Raw genomic sequence first — 21,347 nt, forward strand, 5'->3', positions numbered from 1 at the left:
TTTTGTTGCTATTGTGAATGGTATTTATCTTTTCAGCTTTACTGAATTAAACTCTTATTAATTTTGATAGTTTATCTGTAGATTCTCTTGGATCCTCTATATGGGTAACCATAGCATCTCTAAATTATGACAACTTCATCTTTTCCTTTTCAATCCTTATATGACTTCTTTTCCTTGTCATATTATATTGGACAAAATAGTACTATTATTGAGTAGAATAGGAGGGATAATATTAGGCAGCTAGCTGTGTCTTCCCTTCCTTCAATGAGATTACTTAGAAGTCTATCATTATGTATGATATTTGACAGTTTTTTAGTACCTGGCTTCTTGTTAAGTTTCTATTCCTAATATCTCAGCAGTATTTGTTATGAATGAGTGTTGTATTTTCTAAAATGCTTTTTAAAATATCTTTTGAGAGTATGACATTTTAAAAAAATCTTTATTAATATGCTGAGTTTTGTTCACAGACTTTCTGATGAAACATCCTTGTGTTTGTATCACAATTTGGTCATGATATATATTTTATATATTCTAGATTTAATTTTTGCCTCTATGGTCCTAGTGAGATTGGTATATATTGTTCTTGTCCTGTTTTGGTATCAAGATTTTACTAACTTTATAAAATGAGTTAGGTAGGTTTGTTCGTTTTTGTTCTCTGGAACTTTTTGTATCTGTATCTGTTCTTTAAAGATCTGGTAAAGCTAACCTGTATAAAAAGTAAGTTTCAACCTGTTATTTTGGGGGGGTAGAGAAGGAAATATTTTTGATTACCAACTTGTTTTCTTTAATGATGTTTGGTTTCTTTAAGTTTTCTATTTTTCCCAAAGTCAATGAGTCAATTTTGGTGTGTATGTGTGCATGTATACACATACACATACAAATACACATTTCTTATATACATATATTTTCTTTTGTATATTTGGTGTGTATAAGAAAAATATATGTAAGAAATATATAAGAAAATATATACTAGAAATATATATGTAAGGAAAAAATATTTCTAATACACATATTAGAAATTGTCCTGAATTTACTCTCTTTCATTCATTCATTTCTTTATTCATTCATACATATTTATTAGCACTTGCTGTGTACCTGCTATGTGTTAGGCATTTCTTCTTAATTTTCAAATTAATTGGTGTAAAGATATTTAGGGCATACTTTTATGACTTGAAAATATTTGCATTCTTCATGACAAACCTGGGCAATAATATTGTGAGACCTCATCTCTACAAAAAATACAGAAACTACCTGAGTGTGGTGGCACACGCCTATAGTCCTAGCTACTCGAGAAGCTGAGGCAGGAGGATCGCTTGAGCCCAGGAATTCAAGGCTGCAGTGAGCTATGATTGTGTCACTGCACTCCAGCCTGGGTGACAGAGTGACACCCTCTTTCTAAAAAAAAAAAAAAAAAAATTGCACTCATATTTCTTTTGCGTTTCTTTTGTTGTTTTTGTGCCTTCTCTTTTGCTTGGTGGTGGTGGTGATGATACTACTACTAATAGACATTTCATTTTAACACAAAAAAGTTAAATAACTTGTTAAAAGTCAGAAATCTTGGCCAGGTGTGGTGGCTCATTCCTCTAAGATCCCAACACTTTAGGAGGCTGAGGTGAGAGGATTGCTTGAGGCCTGGAGTTCAAGACCAGCCCAGGGAACATAGTGAGACTCCAATCTCTATTTTATTATTATTTTTTAAATCACAAATCTAAGAGGTGGTTGAGTGGGATATATGAACACACTGGCTCCAGAGGCTATGTTTTAATCACCATTCCATAGTATTTTGGTTTATTCTAAAGTATACTCTCTTGCTAGAGATTTGCCTATTTTATTAGCTTTTAGATAACCAGTTTTCTGTTTATACTCAATAAATGTACAGGTATTCTCATACCACAAGTTGAATAAATCTATAGAATTATACCCGGTATCCTGTATCACATTTGGTGGGCAGATTATTGAGGTTATCTAAAGAGGCACATGCTTAGAAAGATCAAGTTTTTCTCCCTCCATTCTCAGTCTATATCCCTTTTGTTTGGGACCCAGTCAGTGGTAGTATGAGGCTCAGGTGCATATTCCTTTGTTGGAGACCTAAGAGACCACACCTTTGCTGACTGACTTCTTGGCGGATGAGCTCTATGATTATGCAGCCATGGCCGTTAATCCTTCTCCCTTTTATAGGAGTGAATGAAGATTTGATACAACATTTTTAAAAGATAGCCGATCCTCCATTAAAATGTCCTGCTTTCTCTTTCCTTTTCTAAAGTATGTCTAGGGTTATAATATGGAAATAATTATCCAATTTAATGACATTAAGCCACAGTGCCACCCAAAGAGCTTTCATCTTTTGTCTTAATTAGCTTCCTTCTTAGAAATGCATTAGTTTTGCTGCTTTATTTGCTGATACATTACTTGCAAGCATCATTATGAGGCTATACTAAAGGACAGGAGTCAGGCCAAGCAAGACCAAATAGTTAATTGGTTTGTTGAGTTGCTTGAAAAAACAAAACAACCCCCCCAAAATATAACTTTGTCACCATCAGAGAAATCAGTTTCAAATGGCACTTAGTTATAGGGATAGCTCATTTGGAAAACTGGGAAACAGAGAAAAGGAAAAAAATTCTTACATAATAAATGTTAGTATTTTATTGTATTCTTTTCAGACTGCCTCCCATATTTTTAATATAGTTGTAATCACAATATGTACACAATGTTGTCCCATTTCTTTTTTACTTAACATATTATAAGCATTTGTCATGTTATAGTCTTTTAGTCATTTTAATGGCTAAATTGTCTATCAAGACATATCATAAATTAACCATTTTTTATTAATAGATAGTTTTACTCTTTTCCCCCCAATTATTATGAAAAGTAGTATAGTTTAATGGCTAGGAGCTCATACTATGTGTCCTTAAGCAAGTTATTTGATCTTTTTGAAGTACCTACCTCATAAAGTTGTTTTGAGAATTAAATGAGGGTAATTCATATAATGCATGTAGCACAGTGGTTTTCTTAGTACACAGTTCTCAGTAAGTGCTACCTATTGTTAATGTCACTGGAATGAATATCTTAATGCATATAGCTTTATACTTAATTGAAACATTTAGGACTAATTTTCTGAGGTAGAATTAACGTGATCAAAGTCTATGTACATTTTAAAAAATTTATTTGTTTTTTCTGTTTTATTTGTTAAGTCCTTTTTCTATTTGGGGAAAGTAGTGCTGGGAACTAAAATTTTTGAGGTTGTAAGAAAATGTCACTTTCCCCAAATTTACAAATCATTGTGTTTTTTGAGTACACAACTGCTTCTGACAACGTTTCAAAAAATTAAATTGCTCAGACATTTTGTTACCAGGTGATTTTTAGTTTGGCAATAATTTTCTCAGAACAGAATACTTGAGTTTTTTGGAGTTTTTTTAAAATGAGAATATGAGAAATGTATTCAAAAGGCAGAAGAGGCCGGGCGCTGTGGCTCACGCCTGTAATCCTAGCTCTTGGGAGGCCGAGGCGGGCGGATTGCTCAAGGTCAGGAGTTCAAAACCAGCCTGAGCGAGACCCCGTCTCTACTATAAATAGAAAGAAATTAATTGGCCAACTGATATATATATAAAAAATTAGCCGGGCATGGTGGCGCATGCCTGTAGTCCCAGCTACCCGGGAGGCTGAGGCAGAAGGATCACTCGAGCCCAGGAGTTTGAGGTTGCTGTGAGCTAGGCTGACGCCACGGCACTCACTCTAGCCCGGGCAACAAAGTGAGACTCTGTCTCAAAAAAAAAAAAAAAAAAAGGCAGAAGATAGTGAATTGAGAACTAATGGCAGATTTTTTTTTATTGTGGTAAAATATACATAACAAAATTTGCTAACTTAACCATTTGTAAGTGTATAATGGCATTAAGTACATTTGTTAGGTTTTAGTCTGAAACTATCAGTTCTTGGTGTACTCATGGCCAAAGAGTACAGTGACCAGACACGTCCAAGTTAGGCAAGCATGAAAATGTGGTTTATTGAGGAGAGAAAGATAGGCTTATAGGGCAAGAGCAAGATACATGTTTTTTTTTTTTTTTTTTTTAGACAGAGTCTTGCTTTGTTGCCCAGGCTAGAGTGAGTGCCATGGCGTCAGCCTAGCTCGCAGCAACCTCAATCTCCTGGGCTCAAGTGATCCTACTGCCTCAGCCTCCCGAGTAGCTGGAACTACAGGCATGTGCCACCATGCCCGGCTAATTTTTTCTATATATGTTAGTTGGCCAATTAATTTCTTTCTATTTATAGTAGAGACCGGTCTCGCTCTTGCTCAGGTTGGTTTTGAACTCCTGACCTCGAGCAATCCACTCGTCTCAGCCTCCCAGAGTGCTAGGATTACAGGCATGAGCCACTGCGCCCGGCCAAGATACATGTTTACAAAGCATGGTACATAGGCCATGGATGACAACTAGACCCATTGTTGCAGCAGGGCAGGCAAAAAGAGACACTACATACATTTTTATGGCTCTTGAAATTGCTTTTTATTGAGACAGAGTCTTGCTTTGTCACCCAGCTAGAGTGCAGTGGTGTCATCATAGCTCACTACAACCTCAAACTCCTGGGCTCAAGTGATCCTTTTGTGCTAGCCACACAAGTAGCTGGGACTACAGGTATGCACCACCACACCTGGCTAATTTTTCTTTTTTTTTGTAGAGATGGGCTCTTGCTCTTGCTCAGGCTGATCATGAACATATTATACCTTTCTAATGTAGCTTTTTGGTTGTTTCCATTTTGAAACAGCATATTTTCTTAAAGCAAGGACAAATATAAGTTTTTAAAAAAATTTTCCAATATTTCAGATTTAGTTGGGGAAAGTTTCTTTTATTATAAAAAATTATTTTGGACTTGGCTCAGTGGCTCTTGTCTGTAATCCTAGCATTTTGGGAGGCTCAGGCAGGAGGATTGCTTAAGCTTGGGAGTTTGAGACCAGTCTAAGCAACATAGCAAGACCCTGTCTCTACAAAAATTTAAAAATTAGTTGGGGATGGTGGCATGTACCTGTAATCCCAGCTACCAGAGAGGCTGAGGCAGGAGGATCACCAGATCCCAGGATTTTGAAGTTGCAGTGAACTATGATGATGCCACTGTACTCCCACGTGAGGGACAGAGGGAGATCCTGTCTCTCAAAAAAAAAAATATTTTGTAAAATTTGTAAATTAACAACTTTTTTAGGAAAAACTGGTTAAAAAATTATATGGACTAAAGTGATTATAGTAAAGTTGCAGGATACAAGGTTAGTATATATCAGTCAATCACTTTCCAGTATATCAGCAATGAACAGTGGAGTCTGCTATTTAAAAAAACATTACCATTCACATTAGTATCCCAAAAATTAAATACTTAGGTTTAAAGCTAACAAAACATGTATAAGATTGATATGAGGAAAACTACAAAGCTCTGATGGAAGATATCAAAGAAGAACTAAATAAATGGAGAGATATTCTATATTCATGGATAGGAAGAGTCATTATTGTCAAGCTGTTGGCTTTTCTCAGCTTTATCCGTGAATTCATTGCAATCCCAATCAAAATTCCAGCAAATCATTCGGTGGATATTGACAAACTGATTCTAAAGTTTATATGGAGAGACAAAAGACCCAGAATAGCCAACTCAATATTGAAGAACAAAGTCAGAGGACTGACATTACCTGAACTTCAAGACTTTTATTTTTGAGATAGGGGTCTTGCTCAGGTTGGAGTGCAGTGGTGTGATCATAGCTCACAGCAGACTCAAAGTCCTGGGTTCAAGCAATCCTCCTGCCTTAGCCTCCCAAGTATTATAGCTGGGACTACAGGTCATACCACCACACCCCTCTGATATTTCTTATTTTATTTAGAGACAGGAATCTCACTCTCTTTTGCCAGGTTGATCTCAAACTCCTCACCTAAAGTGATCTTCCCACCTCAGCCACCTGACTGTGCCTGGCTTCAAGACTTATTATAAAGCTATAGTAATCAAGATAGTGTGATGAAGGTATAGACAAATACTATTTTTTTGCTCAATTTTGAGTGCTTTTTTTTTTTTTTTTTTTTTTTGAGACAGAGTCTCACTTTGTTGTCCAAGCTAGAGTGAGTGCCATGGCGTCAGCCTAGCTCACAGCAACCTGAAACTCCTGGGCTCAAGCGATCCTTCTGTCTCAGCCTCCTGAGTAGCTGGGACTACAGGCATGCACCACCATGCCCGGCTAATTTTTTCTATATATATTAGTTGGCCAATTAATTTCTTTCTAATTTTAGTAGAGACAGGGTCTCGCTCTTGCTCAGGCTGGTTTCGAACTCCTGACCTTGAGCAATCCACCCGCCTCGGCCTCCCAGAGTGCTAGGATTACAGGCGTGAGCCGTGCCTGGCCTTGAGTGCTTTTTTAAATGTTATAATTCCTGCCTTACAATGTAGTTATGTTTGCTCTGAACAATTTAGTTGTCTGTTAAGAAAAATTCAAGGAGAAAAAAATAGTCTTTCATATTTATCCACTTATTTATGATTTCTGGTGCTTTTCATTTCTTCCTGTTTGCATCTTCAGCCTAATAAGAATCCTTTAGCATTTCTTGTAGTGCAGGTCTTCTAGCAGGAACTTATTTCATCTTTCGTTTATCTTTCAATGTCTTTACCTTACCCTTATTTTTAAAGAACTTTGCACTGAATATGGAATTCTAGCTCTATAGTTTTTTTCCTTTCCTTCCTTTAACATTTTAAAAGATGTTGTCCATGGTCTTCTAGCCTTCCCTGTTTATGATAAGAAGTCAGCCGTGATTCATATTATACTTCTTCTGTATGTAATATATGCTTTTCCTCTGGATTCATTCAAGATTTCATCTTTATCTTTGGTTTTTATCATTTTGACTATTACATATCTAGATGTGATTTCTTTTGCATTTTTAAAAATTTTATTTGTATTTATCCTCCTTGGGGCTTGCTGTGCTTAACATCTTAATATTTTTCATCAAGGCCAGGTGCGGTGGCTCATGCCTATGATCCCAGCACGTTGGGAGGTTGAAGTGGGAGGATTACTTGAGGCCAGTACTTAACCAGGAGTTTGAGACCAGCCTGGACAACATAAGACTTATGTAAGACCTCTGTCTCTACAAAAAAAATTGAAAATAAAACATTTTTTTCATCAAATTTTAGAGAATTTTTTCATGATTTCATAATATTTTCCTTCCCTATTCTCATTTTATTTTCCTTCAGGAACTCCCATTACACATATTTTAAACTGGCTGATATTTTCCTACAGGTTCCTAAAACTTTATTTTTCTTCAGTCTTTTTTCTGTGTTCTTCAGATTGGATTTTTGTTATTTGTCTTTAGTGATTTCATTGACTCTTTTGTCATCTCTGCTCTGCTGTGAAACCTATCTGGTGAATTCTTCATTTCAGTTATTGAAATTTTAAGTTATAGAATTTTCATTTGGTTTTCTTTTTATAGTGTTCATTTCTCTGCTGATAATTCCTATCAGTTAACTCATTAAGACCATCTTTTAATTTTAAATCTTTGAACATATTTATAATAGTTGCTTTTAAGTCTTTCATTATGTAACATATTTATCATATCAGGTTCTGTTTCTATTGATTGTTTTTTTTTTTTTCTTTACTGTGGGTTACATTTCCCTGTTTTGTTGCATGTCTAGTAAATTTTTATTTTATGCTAGGCAATATGATAATATTCTGTATTCTGCTATCTACCTCTGAAGAGTACTAATTTTTGTTCTAGCAGGAAGTTCTAGCCGACTAATCATCTTGACCTCATGCAGGCTTGTTTTTTTTTTTTTTTTTTTTTTGAGACAGAGTCTCGCTTTGTTGTCCAGGCTAGAGTGAGTGCCGTGGTGTCAGCCTAGCTCACAGCAACCTCAAACTCCTGGGCTCGAGTGATCCTTCTGCCTCAGCCTCCCAAGTAGCTGGGACTACAGGCATGTGCCACCATGCCCGGCTAATTTTTTATATATATATATATCAGTTGGCCAATTGATTTCTTTCTATTTATAGTAGAGACGGGGTCTCGCTCTTGCTCAGGCTGGTTTTGAACTCCTGACCTTGAGCAATCCGCCCGCCTCGGCCTCCCAAGAGCTAGGATTACAGGCGTGAGCCACAGCGCCCGGCCTAGGCTTGTTTTTATATATTTTAAAGGGTAGATCTGTGGAAAGCCAAGGCATTTTTCTAACTTGATAACACTTAACCTCCAAACTCTATCTCCTCTGTGGATTTTGGTGAAGCATGGCTTTATACTTTTTCAGGGTGGGTCTAGAGAAATGATTTTTATTACTGAAGCATGATCTGTGTGGCACCTCAGCTGGACATCAGCAGTTTTAACAAGGTCTCTCCATTCTGGCCAGGCCTGATGACCAACATTTCCCATTACTGTTTGACCACTAGTATTTTGTTCCATTTTCAGCCCCATAGCTCCTCCTCTTTGGGAAATCTTCCGTAGTCTCACTCTGTTGCATGTATATCCCAGCCCTTGGCCAAGGACTCATGGAGAACTCCCACATAGACTTTGGTGCCCTCCTCTCTACAGCTTCCTCCTTTCTGGTGCCCTGCTCTGTAGATTCCAGGTACTTTCACTACCCCAAACTCTATTCCCTACCTCCTCAGCTTAGTAGGACCACTGTGCTTTGCTTGGGTTCCATATCCCTGTTCTGTGGACAGGAAAATTCCCCCAGGCAGATATCCAGGGCAATCATAGAGCTCACCTCATGAGTTTCCCTTCTCTCAAGGATCATAGTCTTGTGCTATCTATTTTCTAGTGCCTAAACACAATTATCTCATGTATTTTATCCAGTTTTAAGTAGTTTTTGGTGGAAGGGCTCATTTGGTATCAGTTATTTAATTATTTCTGGAAGAAGAAGCCCCAATATATGGTTTTGCTGTGTGTTCACAGTGTTATGTGATTGAAAATGTTCTATCTAACCACTGAAGAGCTATGTGAAAAGTTAGTCTGATATTGATGATGATCTCTCCTTTTTTCTCCTTATCTCCATGCTATCTCAGCAAAAATGTAAACTCATGGTTAAATGGTCATGTTGATTCTTTAGTGGTTCTTTCAGTGAGGTTTTGTGGATGGTAAACATCTTAAGTCTCTCATTTTTAAATGGTAGTTTAGCTCTCTCAAAAGTCCATATTCAAAGTTACTTTTCTTCAGAACTTTGAAGATAGTACTAGATTATCTTCTGGCATTTAGCATTGTTGATGAGAAGTCTAACTCATGGGGTTTTTTTGGGCTAATTTAAATTTTTTGGGTAGATTTTAGGGTTTTCTCATCCTTTTCATGTGAGTTTTATTGTGATGTGTTTAACTGTGTGGCTTTTTTAGTTTTCTCTTTTGTCTTGTTTTTTAGAAATTTATCCTGCTTCACACTTGGTAAGCTGTTCAAATAGTTTATATATCTGTCTTTGTTTTATGATAATTCTCAGTCATTATTTCTTCTGGATCTATTTTTAATGTCTTTCATCTTTTCTTCTTTTACTTGATGTAAAATTCACATACCTGGCTGGGTGCAGTCGTTCATGCCTGTAATCCTAGCACTCTGGGAGGCCAAGACAGGAAGATTGCTTGAGCCCTAGAGTTTGAGGTTGCTGTGAGCTAGGCCAACCCCATGGCCCTCTACTCAGGGCAATAGAGTGAGACTCTGTCTCAAAAAAAAAGAAGAAAAAGAAAAATTAGCTGGACACGGTCTCAAGAAAAATAAAAAATTCACATACCATAAACACAACCACTTTAAAGTGGTTTTTAAACAAATCAGAGGTTTTTAGTATATTTACAAATTGTATAAGTATCATCACTATCTAATTCCAGTACATTTTCATGCCCTGAAAAAGAAACTCTGTACTCATTAGCAGTCACTTCACTTACCCTCACTCCCTATGTCTTGGCAAATGCTAATCTACCTTCTGTCTCTAGATTTGCTTACTTTAGACATCTCATATACATGGAATCATACAATGTGTGGCATTTTGTGTCTGGCTTCTTTAAACATGATCTTTTCAAGGTTTATTCATGTTGTAGCATGTAACAGTACATGTTTTTTATGCTGAATAATATTTCACATTTTGTTAAGCCATTCATCATTTCAGGGACATTTGGATTGTTTCCATTTTTAGTTATTGTGGGTAATGTTGCTATGAACATTCATGTGATAACCTTTAAATTTGCTCTTTTACTATATCCAGTCTAACCATCCATAGAGTTTTAATTTCAAACACTGTATCTTTAATTTCCAAGATTTCTAATAGGGTTTCCTCCATTATTTTCAGTTTAATTTCTGACAGTGTATTCATTTTACACGGCTTATTTTTTCCCTTTGAAAGTATAAAATATAGATACTTATTTTAAAATCTCAGATTATTCTATTAACTCTGTTTCCTCAGGCTTAACTGCTATTGGTTGATATTTGTCATAGTTTCCATGGTGTTGATCTTCATTGCTTGGTAATTTTTAGTTAAGAGCTAATTATCCATGATCTGTTTAACCTGAGCACATCTTGTGTTGACAGCTGTCCAGTAGGAGGCTCTCTGGGTTGCTGAGCCCTAGCCTTGCATGGTATATAGCTTGGATTAAACTTTGCATGAGTGGTAAAGCACAAAGCTGCTGCATCTTAATAGATTGGATAGTCCTGACTCCTGTCATGACTTACATGAAATGACTTTGAGGCCCTCATCCCAAATCAGTGAGGCAGCTACCAGTATCCCTTGGTCTAACCAACATTCAGGAAGGCATATGGCTCATCTCTGGCCTTCGTTCATGTTTTGGTACCTTGCCTAGACTTCTACGTGTGGTCTGTGTGGCTCTTGCTCTTAAACCTGTAAGTGTTGCAATATTAGCTCTATGTTTTTTCCCAATCCAGGCGCCAAATATTGTGTATCTTTAGTTCATTATGGATTCTTTCTCATGCTCTGTTTTTGTTGTTCTTTTAGAAGATGGAGAAAGAAGACTATCTTTCCATTTCTGGTATATAAAGATTTCTGTTTCTTTTTTTTTTCACCATGACTGTATATTTATTAAGATTTATATATATTCTATCATTTTATATATTTGAATAGATGAAATTTCAGCATGTGCTCAATTTATCTTGAAAGAGAAGGCTTTTATTTAGTTCTGTTGCTTTATCTTTTTACATTTAACTTTAGTCAATCCATCTGGATTTCTTTCTGTCTTTTTTTTTTCTTTTTGGTATGTGGAGTGAGACAATTGAAATTGATTTCCCCCAAATAATTATGCAATTTATTTTAAATTATCATTAATATTTCTGAAGAATTCAAAGTTATTTACAAACCTTTTCTCATGTATCCATGTTTATCTGCTTTCTAAACTGTCTTCAAAGAAAAGTAGGATTTAGGAACAATTTTTCCTTATTTCACAGAAAGGTAAATGAATCACACAAAAGGGGTTCACCTTAAGTCAGAAAGTCGATCAGTGGTAAAGCTGAAGATTGACTCAAGGCATCCTGGTTCAGTGTCAAGTTGATTAAACTTCAATGTAGCATAACCTTGCTGACATATTATCCATGGCTGTGTGACTGAATTAAATTTGAAAAACAAACTAATGGCAAGAAAAATATTACCCATTAATATTAATAGCTAGAACATGACTTGTGAAAGTCCATACTTTTTTGAGGTTGTTAAAGCATTATTAGAAGTATTGCACGGATGCCTTTGCTGTTATTTTAGGATATATTTTTATCATTATTAGATTTTTAAAGTTGAATTCTTATATACCAGCATCATCAACCTCATTTACAAAGTAAAATGTGCAGACACTGAGATACTTATCTTTGTTCCGATTTAGTTTTCAATTATTATACTAATATAGAGGAGAAATAAGGGATGGCATTTTATAAAGAGGGAGATTGGATTTTTTTCCTTTGTTATATGAGTTCCAGGTTATAGAAGAGGAAAGGTGGTGCATACTTTGATGTTCTCTTTGTTGATGATGATTCAGAACTCACTGATGCTTTGAAGAAATATAGTTCTGAGTCAGCACATGTAAATACACCAAGTGGTTAATTCACAAATTAAATTGGCAAGAGTTTGGTTTTCTTTATTAAAGACTACCTCATTAAAGAACATGCTATGTTAGGTACATGCTTGAGAAAGTCATTCTTGAATTTTTCTGTTTTCAGCTCTAAATTAGTTCACTTACTAGATTTGTGTTTATTAAATAATGAATTGATTTATTTAAAAATACAACAATATCAGAACTATCAGTTCTGAAGATTTCTGGTATTGGACATGACCTTGTGGAAATTAACTGAAAATACAAATTGATTTAGCAAATGTGAAAAATTGAAAAGATGAGATTAAATGTCTTAAACTCATAAAATAATTCTAAATGTTCAAGCAATTTGCTGATGCATAGCCATTTCCAGTCAGATTTTAAATTTTGCAGATAATCTTTTCATCAGGGAAAAGCCTTCTTGGCTTATCAGTTTAATAAATCCAGAAATTCTGGTGCTTATCCTAACTGCTTGTTCTAATTTGTTGCTGTTCTTCTCACACAGAAATACAGTCTATACTGCCTGGATTCTCTGCAAAGCTGAGTTGGACTTTGGAGGAAGGCAGCTATTCCCAGGATATGTCTGTGGTAACACCCTTCCAGATAATTTTTGAGGCAGGTGTTGTTGGGGTTCTATAAATTACTGATGATTTTATTCTTGTTTTTCTACAAATCTAATAGCAGGAAAGAAAAGCCTAGGTCCATCACAGTTCCAAAGTTGAAATGAAATACGGCTTTGGTTCCTAAATTTGCCTGTGCAGACATTAGATCACCTAAGAGTTTCCAAAATACTGATGTCCCTGTCCCACCTGAAGGTGATTTAATTGCTTGGGGCTGCCGTAACAAAATGGCACCAACTAGGTGACTTAAACAAGAGAGATTTATTTTCTCACAATTCTGGATTCTAGAAGTCCAAGATCAAGATGCTAACAGGGTTGGTTTCTGATGAGGCCTCTCTTTCTGGATTGCAGACTGCCATCTTGTTGCTGTATCTTTATGTGGCCTTCTCTCTCTCTTTTTCTTTGTGTATGTGTGTAAAGAGAGATCTCTGGTGTCTCTTTTTATAAGGACACGAGTCCTATGAATTAGGGCCCCACCTGTATGACCACAAGTAACCTTAATTACCTCCTTAAGGCCCTAGCTCCAAATTCAGTCACATGGGGGGTTAGGGCTTCAACCCCCAAATACAAAGTTTGAGAGACACAATTCAGTCCATCGCAGGTGTGGCGTAGGTTTTGAAATATTTTTAAAATCCCAGGTGATTCCTAATGTGCAGATACATTTGGGAATGACAAAAACAAGGCCTTATTTCAATTTGGATCTCCTGATGAAGAAAATAAAAATTGACTCCCAGTGCATATCATATTTGAATATATTTTTATTAGGTTGATTTAGAGATCTCTTTATTGATTTAATTGTAGTCCAGATGTATGAAATTGACAATTCATTCTCCATTCCCTTTAAAAATTCTTTGATCCCCTATTTTCTCTGCTGTGGAATTGGTAGAGACATAACAGATTAGAGCATTCTCCCAGGAAGCATTTGGGAAGCCTTTCTCCATGTCTGAATAATTCTGTCTCCTTCTGAAAGGAATGGTTACAGTATCAGGACAATAGATATCCCTGGCTGTGCCTTATCTTCTTTAGGAGAACACAGGGTAAATAATCGGGAGCAATTAATGGTTAGTCAGCTCTGAAACTATTAATGTCAAGTAGTAATAAAAAGGTGATTCCAGTGAACCAAGGAAAGCAATTCTAAGAAATGAGGTTATGTGTTTTAGCCAGTCTGAACAAACAAAAATTTTATACTTAACATTTATATATATTATTTAAACCTCTTAACAACTTTATAGGACAAGGATTATCACCCCATTTAATAAGAAAACTGAAAGTCAGAGAACTTGACTGACTTTCCCAATGTCATGCAGAAGTTAAGTGGCAGAATTAAAACTTGAACCAAGACCGGGTGTAGTGGCTCACACCTATAATCCCAGCGCCTTGGGAGGCGATCACTTTGCCTGGGAGGGAGGATCACTTTAGGATGGGAGTGAGACCATGTCTCTACAAATATATTTTAAATATTAGCCAGAGAAGGAGGGGTGGGAAGTAAAAAGAAAAAAAAAAAAATTAGCCAGGCATGGTGGTGTGTGCTTATAGTCCTAGCTATGAGGGAGGCTGAAGCAGGAGGAGTCTTTAAGCCCAGGAGTTTGAGGTTGCAGTGAGCTATGATCAAGCCACTGTACTCCATCCTGGGTGTGTCCAAAAAAAAAAAAAAATATATATATATATATATATATATTTGAATAAAGAGAATTACAAGAGAAAAAGAGGGAATTGCAAAAGATTTCATCATGTATTCCTTAGTTAGAAGAATTGAGTATTGAGGTTCATAGCAAAGACTATTTAATGGAGATATGCATGAAAAAGTAGCCATTACTTCTTGGGTCAGAGTACCTATTTCATGGAACTTCAGGAAACTCATGAAGAAAGACCAGAGTAAAACCCACAATGTCAAAACTAGCTTTGGGGACAAATTTAAAAGTAATTCAGACTGGAGCTGAGAAGAATAACTCTATCTTAACTCTACCATCCTCCCAAGCAGTTGGGACTACAGGCATGGGCCACCATGCTGGGCTAATTTTTCTATTTCTTTAGTAGAGAAAGGGTCTAGCTCATGCTCAAGCTTGTCTTGAACTCCTAGCCTCAAGCAAGCCTCCTGCTTTGGCCTCCCAAAGTGCTATGATTATAGGTGTAAGACACTGCGCCTGGCCTGTTTAAACTTTTTGAGACTCATTTTTTTTTCATTTATAAAATGTGGGGTTTTTGTGAAGGTTAAATGAGGTAATATAAATAAGAATATTTAGCACCATTCCTGGGAGAGAGGAAGCCCTAATTAGTAAATGTTGTATTTGTAAATGTAAATGTTATATTTGTAGGGAAATGTCATAGTATATTGGAAAGAATATGGGCAATTGGTATTAGACTTAAGATCACTCAATCAACAACAAAAAAAGACATAGAGTCAAATGCTATCTCTACCACTGAACTGCTGGGTGACCTTAGGCAAGTTGCTTAACTTCGCTGAGCCTTTTGTTTTTTTTTTTTTTCCACTCACCTTTTGTTTTTTAATCTACAAAAAAGGGATGGTAATACCTACCTTACAGGATTGTTGTGAAGTAGTGTATATATAGCACATGCATAATGCTTGTCACAATAATAGGCATTCAATAAGTGGTATCTATTATTGTTACCACGTATAATATATACTTTCAAATATAGGAATCCTTGGCCGGGCATGGTGGCTCACTCCTGTAATCCTAGCATTCTGAGAGGCCGAGGCAGGCGGATCGTTTGAGCTCAGGAGTTCGAGACCAGCCTGAGCAAGAGCGAGACCCTGCCTCTACAAAAAGTAGAAAAAAATTAGCCAGGCATGGTGGTGCATGCCTGTAGTCCCAGCTACTGGGACTGAGGCTGAGGCAGTAGGATTGCTTGAGCTCAGGATTTTGAGGTTGCTGTGAGCTAGGCTGACTCCATGGCACGCTAGCCCAGGCAACAGAGTGAGACTCTGTCTCAAAAAAAAAAAACAAACAATTCTGTAAGGTAGAAAGGGTAGGTTTTATACCTGTTTTACAGATTAGGAAATGAGGTCCAGAGCAGTGAAGTGATTTCCTTTTCATGGTTATTTAAGTAATTTTTTACAGAGCCAGTACTAGATCACAGGTCTTCTGACTTTAGAGCTTTTTGCTCTAGAGCTTTTCCTTATAAATAAATGTTTAGATGAATGGATTGATATCAAAAATAGGTTCCTTTTACTGTCTGCTCCTTTAGCTCCACTCAGATTCTTTTTTTTTTTTTTTTAATTTGAGACAGGATCTCACTTTGTTGCCCCAGCTAGAGTGCAGTGACATCATCATAGCTCACTGCAACCTCAAACTCTTGGGCTTAAGCCTCCTGCCTTAGCCTCCTAAGTAGCTGGAACTAGAGGTATGCGCTACCAAAACCCGGCTAATTTTTTTTGTATTTTTTGTAGACACAGGGTCCCATCATTGCCCAGGCTGGTCTTGAACTCCTGGTTTCAAGTGATCCTCCTGGCTTAGTCTCCCAAAGTGTTAGGATTACCAAAGTGAGCCACGATGTCCAGCCTCCACTCAGATTCTTAATACAGATTGTTGGTAGTGTTAAGGTAGAGTTATTCTTCTCAGCTCCAATCTGAATTACTTTTAAATTTGTCTCCAAAGGTAGTTTTGACATTGTGGGTTTTACTCTGATCTTTCTTCATGAGTCTTCTTAAGTTCCGTGAAATAGGTACTCTGACCCAGGAAGTGATAAATGTTCAGATTCCTTTTTGTATATAATCTCATTCCCAAGATATTTCTTCTTGGATGTCCAAAAAGCTTTCTGAGGTATGGTTACTTTATGGGAAGAAAGGCCATAATTTGTTTCATTTTTTCTCTTGAATTTGGTGATGTTTTTTATTTGTTGTGGTTTTAACAGATTGATGAAAATCCCAGAACTTTGATGACGGATTGTCTGGTTATAAAGCATTTTTTACGCAAAATCACCATGGTACACCCTAAGGTAAGCTGTTTTTTTCCACAATAATGCTTCTCTTGTTTAAGTCATATGTTTTCAAGAGATCTCTACTCTGTAGGACATGACTGGTTTTCTTTCAATGAAGATAATTAACACTTTTAATATTGAATTAATTTGCTTTCTATGTCCTTAAGGCAATCTTAATGTTGGTTGTGTAACACAGCTGAGAAGCCTCTGGACATGGGGCTTTCTTTTGGATTCTTATTTTCACTTTCTTACTGTTTTATTCTACCATTTTAGATACCTCATTTCCCTCCTTTGTGCTTCATTTTTCTTTTAAACCTAGATAATAAACCTTGCTGATCATTTCCTTTTCTAAAGTGACTGTAAGAACAAATGAGGAGTTTTTTTTTTTCTTTTTTTTAGAGTTAAGAGTTTTGCTCTATCGCCTAGACTGGAATACAGTAGCTTGATCACAACTCACCGCAACCTCCAACTCCCAGGCTCAAGTGAACCTCCTAGCTCAGCCTCCTGAGTAGCTAGAACTATAGGCACATGCCACCATTCCCAGCTAATTTTTACTTTTTTTGTAGAGAAAAGGGCCTCCTTATGTTGCCCAGGCTGATCTCGAGCTCCCAGCCTCAAGCAGTCCTCATGCTTTCTTTGGCCTCTGGGATTACAGGCGTGAGCCACTGTGCCTGGCCTAAATAAAGAAAAAAAAAATTTTTTTTTTTTTTTTGAGACAGAATCTCACTCTGTTGCCCAGGCTAGAGTGCCATGGCATCAGCCTAGCTCATAGCAACCTCAAACTCCTGGGGTCAAGCAGTCCTTTTGCCTCAGCCACCCGAGTAGCTGGGACTACAGGCATGCACCACCATGCCCAGCTAATTTTTTTATTTATATATATATATTTTTAGTTGGCCAATTAATTTCTTTCTATTTATAGTGGAAACGGGGCCTCGCTCTTACTCAGGCTGGTTTCGAACTTCTGACCTTGAGCGATCCACCCACCTCGGCCTCCCAGAGTGCTAGGATTACAGGCATGAGCCACCACACCTGGCCAAATAAGGAAATTTTGATAAAATATTTTAAACATTGGAGAGCTAAATTTTTTAATCATTATCATAGTAAGATATATTTGTAAAGATGAACATAGTTAAGTGGGTCATATGATGTCCTTCTTTTCTTATGCTATCTTCCTATTTTTTTCATCTTCAGCAGGGTTTAATTATTGTTTGCCATTTACTATTCTACATGCTTTCTACACACTCATTCATTTAACCCTCACAACACTCCTTGTGAAATAGGTTTTATCATAATCTCCATTTTTTTTTTTTCAGAGACAGGGTCTCACTCTGTTACCCAGGCTGGAGTGTTTAGTGGCCCAATGTTTAGTGGCCCAAACATTGCTCACTGCAACCTCAAATTTCTGAGCTCAGGAGATCCTCCTGTAGTCAGCCTCCCGAGTAGCTGGGACAGGCATATGCCACCATGCACAGTTAATTTTTTAAATTTTTTTAGAGACAGGGTCTTGTTATGTTGCTTGTCTTGAACTCCTGGCCTCAAGAGATCCTCCTGCTTCAGCCTCTCACATAGCTGGGATTACAGGTGTGAGCCATCATGCCTGGCTTGGTGGTAGATATGTTAATCAGCTTGATTTAATCATTCTGTGTTGGATACATATATCAAAACATCACATTGTCCCCATGAATATATATAATTCCAATTTGTCAATTAGAAATAGTATTAATTAAAAAAAATTTTTAAGAATACTCTTTTCCTTTAGGGATTGAGTATGGAAGTTTTTAATCTCTATTCTGGCTCATGTTAAATCTCTTACCTCATTTACTGTTTTGCAGATCAGATTTAATTTCAGTCTAAAGGTAAATGGAATCCTCTCCAAAGAGTTCTTTGGGTAAGTACAGGGCTTAAGATGATGCTATGGCCTGCAATTTTTCTCAGCCCTTATTGTCCTATTTCCAGTAGATTCACAGTTTGATTTCTTGACCCCAAATCATCTTGAAACTAATTTTCTGAGACCTCTACATTTTCTTATTCTGTATTAACTTTGAATAAGCAAAATTTCATGTCTTTCCCTTTCACTATAGAGGGTGAACTTAAAATTGCCATTTTCCCCTCAGTTAATTAGTTACTAAATTCCAGTAATCTCAGGGGTGGTAGTAGTCATGGGCCAAAATTTGTATCAAGCTTAGAATCTTTGAGAAATAGCTTAGTTTTTCTTTGCTTTGCAGGATAGAGAATGAACCCACTTTGAACCTGTCGAATGGAATTGCTCTTGTAATAAACTCTCAGCATTATGTAAGGTGAAGGCGAAAAGCATTGTTTTCCCTCTCCCTGTTTGACTCTCCTGTTATGAATATGAATGTGGGTAGAAATTGGAAATGGTCTCACTTGTCACTTCTAAGTGCCAGATGTTGGCTTCTCTTTAAGAAAAGTGGATACTTGAGCCCAGGAGTTTGAGGTTACAGGGAGCTATGGTGATGCCACTGCACTCTAGCCTGGGCAACAGGAAAAAAAAAAGAAAAACAAAAGTGGAAGTAAAACCTTTAAGTTATTTATATTGAAAACTGTTAACATTCTTGGCTCCTTGAATATATTCTGCTTGATCTGAAGACATGTTCCTTTTCTTCTCCATTCCTTATTTTCTTCTGTAAAACAAACCATGCTAATTATAATCCCATTTAGACATGAGAAGAGAGGTCTGTGAATTTAAATTGACTTGAACTCTTGGCTAGAGAGATAGTATAAATACAAAGGAACTAGTTATATATTATTTTTTGTGCATCAGCATTTTGCATAGGTTTGGAAAATTTCTCCCTACCCACCTCAACCTTCTTCAGACTCCAAAAACATATACCCATGGAGGAGGTGGTAAATAATAGGGAACAGACAGAACCCTCCGCCTTGCTTTCCTTTGCCATCCAGCTACCATAGAATCCAAAGTAAACATAAACTGTATCAAGAAAAGACCTAACAAATGCTTAAGTCCAACTAATTTAGTCTTTATTCAATAGTTTCTACCTCTGCTTATATGCCCTGAGTCAATACCAGTAGTCATAAGGATGTTACAGCTTGAAGAGACCACTCAAGGTTTTTTAGACCATTATTCTTACTGAAAATCACACCTCAGATGAGAATATTTTTTATTTTTTAATATACAGGTAATAAAACCCCCAACCCATATCTGTCTTTAGTAATCTGATCCTCTAGTATTGTACAATCCTTATAGGTAGGTAGCTCATCATCATAGTTTTACTGACCAGAGTTTAAGGCTTTGAGACAATATTTGTGGACATGTTTCCCTGGATGGCCTGATTTGTTTACAGAGAGAGGAAAAAGTTTATTAATATTTCTTCCCTGTTTAGAAAAGAGCCATTGGAAAAGAAATCAACACAAAATTTCACTAGATTCTTTCTGGGAGAGAAAGATGGCCTAATTTTTCCTCACTGGTCCTATAAAATAGGAACCTCATACCTCTGCAGGGGAAGGTGGGGCATGTGGGGAGCAGACTGCTAAATACCGCAGGTTAGGCCATTTGTGATCCACAGACCCCTTCACACAATGCTTGTCTTTGACTGATCTTGGGAACTTCTGCTCAGAAACATAGAGTAATTTTAGTTGGAGAAATATACTTTTGAGAATAAGAAACTGCCATTAGTGGCAGAAAAAGCAGGAGCCATGATGCCATCCCTGAAATGTTTATTTCTTTGCTCTTTTTTTTCCTTGTCTTTTCTATTTTTCTTTCTTAATCTTTATCTTTTTCTTTCTTTTGTCAGGGATTAGGTGATGCTTTTTCCATTGCTCTAATTCCCTGTTTGGGGCACAACTTGCTTATTCCAACAAAACTGATATTGTTGATTACATGGTTATGCATATGCCAGAGGTTTATAAAAGGAATTTTGAATGCCCTTTTAAATAATTTCTTAAGAGAGAAAAAAGTTAAATTTGTCTGTTTTCTGACAGCAGACCAAAATTTGGTACAACTGAATCATGCTGCAGCAGAATCCACCCTGTGCTAGGACATCCTATAACACTTTCCATCCCTGATGACGTGGTTGGCATGGACTTGTTGGGAGAACTGATACTGACTCCAGCTGCTGCTCTGTGCCCCACCCCAAAGGTCTTTTCCAGCCAGTTGAACAGGATTTCTTCAGTTTCCATATCTTTTTGATGATAAATTTCATCCAATTGTCTTTTAAAGTGGGTTTTTATATCTCAATTTTAGGAAAGCCTTTAGTATATGAATTCTGTATCTATAAGCATGTGTGATTTGTATAAAAACATATAATCCAATATGAAAGCCAAGTTTGAAAGTGTTGACAGGGAACTGCAAACTATAAAATGTGACATGTGCCAATCATTTTTCATACAATCCAACACAACTGAAGCATGGAATGAATGGTGCAAGAGGGAGAGATGAGGCTGGAAAGTAGTTTGGAATTGAATATGGTAGATCATGAGTGCCAGACTAAGGAGTATGAACTTTATTCTTTATAGAGTGGCAAACCATTGAATGTTTTGGCAAGAGTCTCTAGCAGCTTTGCGCAGAATGGATGGGAAAGAGAAGTTAGTAATTACTAAGTAAATAAGTAAGTGAACTTGGTTAAGAGATATAAGTGCCTGAATTAAAAGTGTGGTGGGCTGAGACTTGTCACAAGAAGGAATCAACATAATGAGGTAGCCAGATCATTGTTGGGATAGGGAGAGATGAGGGGCAGGGAATGGCTAAAGTTTATGTCAGATTTCTAAATCTAGAATAGGCGAATCTATAGAGACAGAAAGTAGATGGGAGGAGC

At 36.8% G+C, this 21,347-nt stretch overlaps 1 protein-coding gene across 7 annotated transcripts in view; it reads left to right on the plus strand.

The window, feature by feature from the left end:
• Positions 1 to 21,347, plus strand: part of TOP6BL (TOP6B like initiator of meiotic double strand breaks) — an 87,903-nt gene that overhangs the window by 33,897 nt on the left and 32,659 nt on the right. For 3 of the 7 annotated variants that reach the window (XM_076001658.1, XM_076001660.1, XM_076001663.1), the window contains exons 4-8: positions 12,504 to 12,613; positions 16,492 to 16,575; positions 18,390 to 18,445; positions 18,783 to 18,854; positions 20,515 to 20,709. In XM_076001658.1, the coding sequence (XP_075857773.1) occupies positions 12,504 to 12,613; positions 16,492 to 16,575; positions 18,390 to 18,445; positions 18,783 to 18,854; positions 20,515 to 20,709 (517 nt within the window). Of the gene's footprint in view, positions 1 to 6,963; positions 7,083 to 12,503; positions 12,614 to 16,491; positions 16,576 to 18,389; positions 18,446 to 18,782; positions 18,855 to 20,514; positions 20,710 to 21,347 lie in introns of all 7 variants that reach the window. The other 4 variants (XM_076001664.1, XM_076001659.1, XM_076001661.1 and 1 more) reach the window with 4 other exon arrangements.

This window comes from Microcebus murinus, chromosome 4 (assembly GCF_040939455.1).
Source record: "Microcebus murinus isolate Inina chromosome 4, M.murinus_Inina_mat1.0, whole genome shotgun sequence".
NCBI classification, from domain to species: domain Eukaryota; kingdom Metazoa; phylum Chordata; class Mammalia; order Primates; family Cheirogaleidae; genus Microcebus; species Microcebus murinus.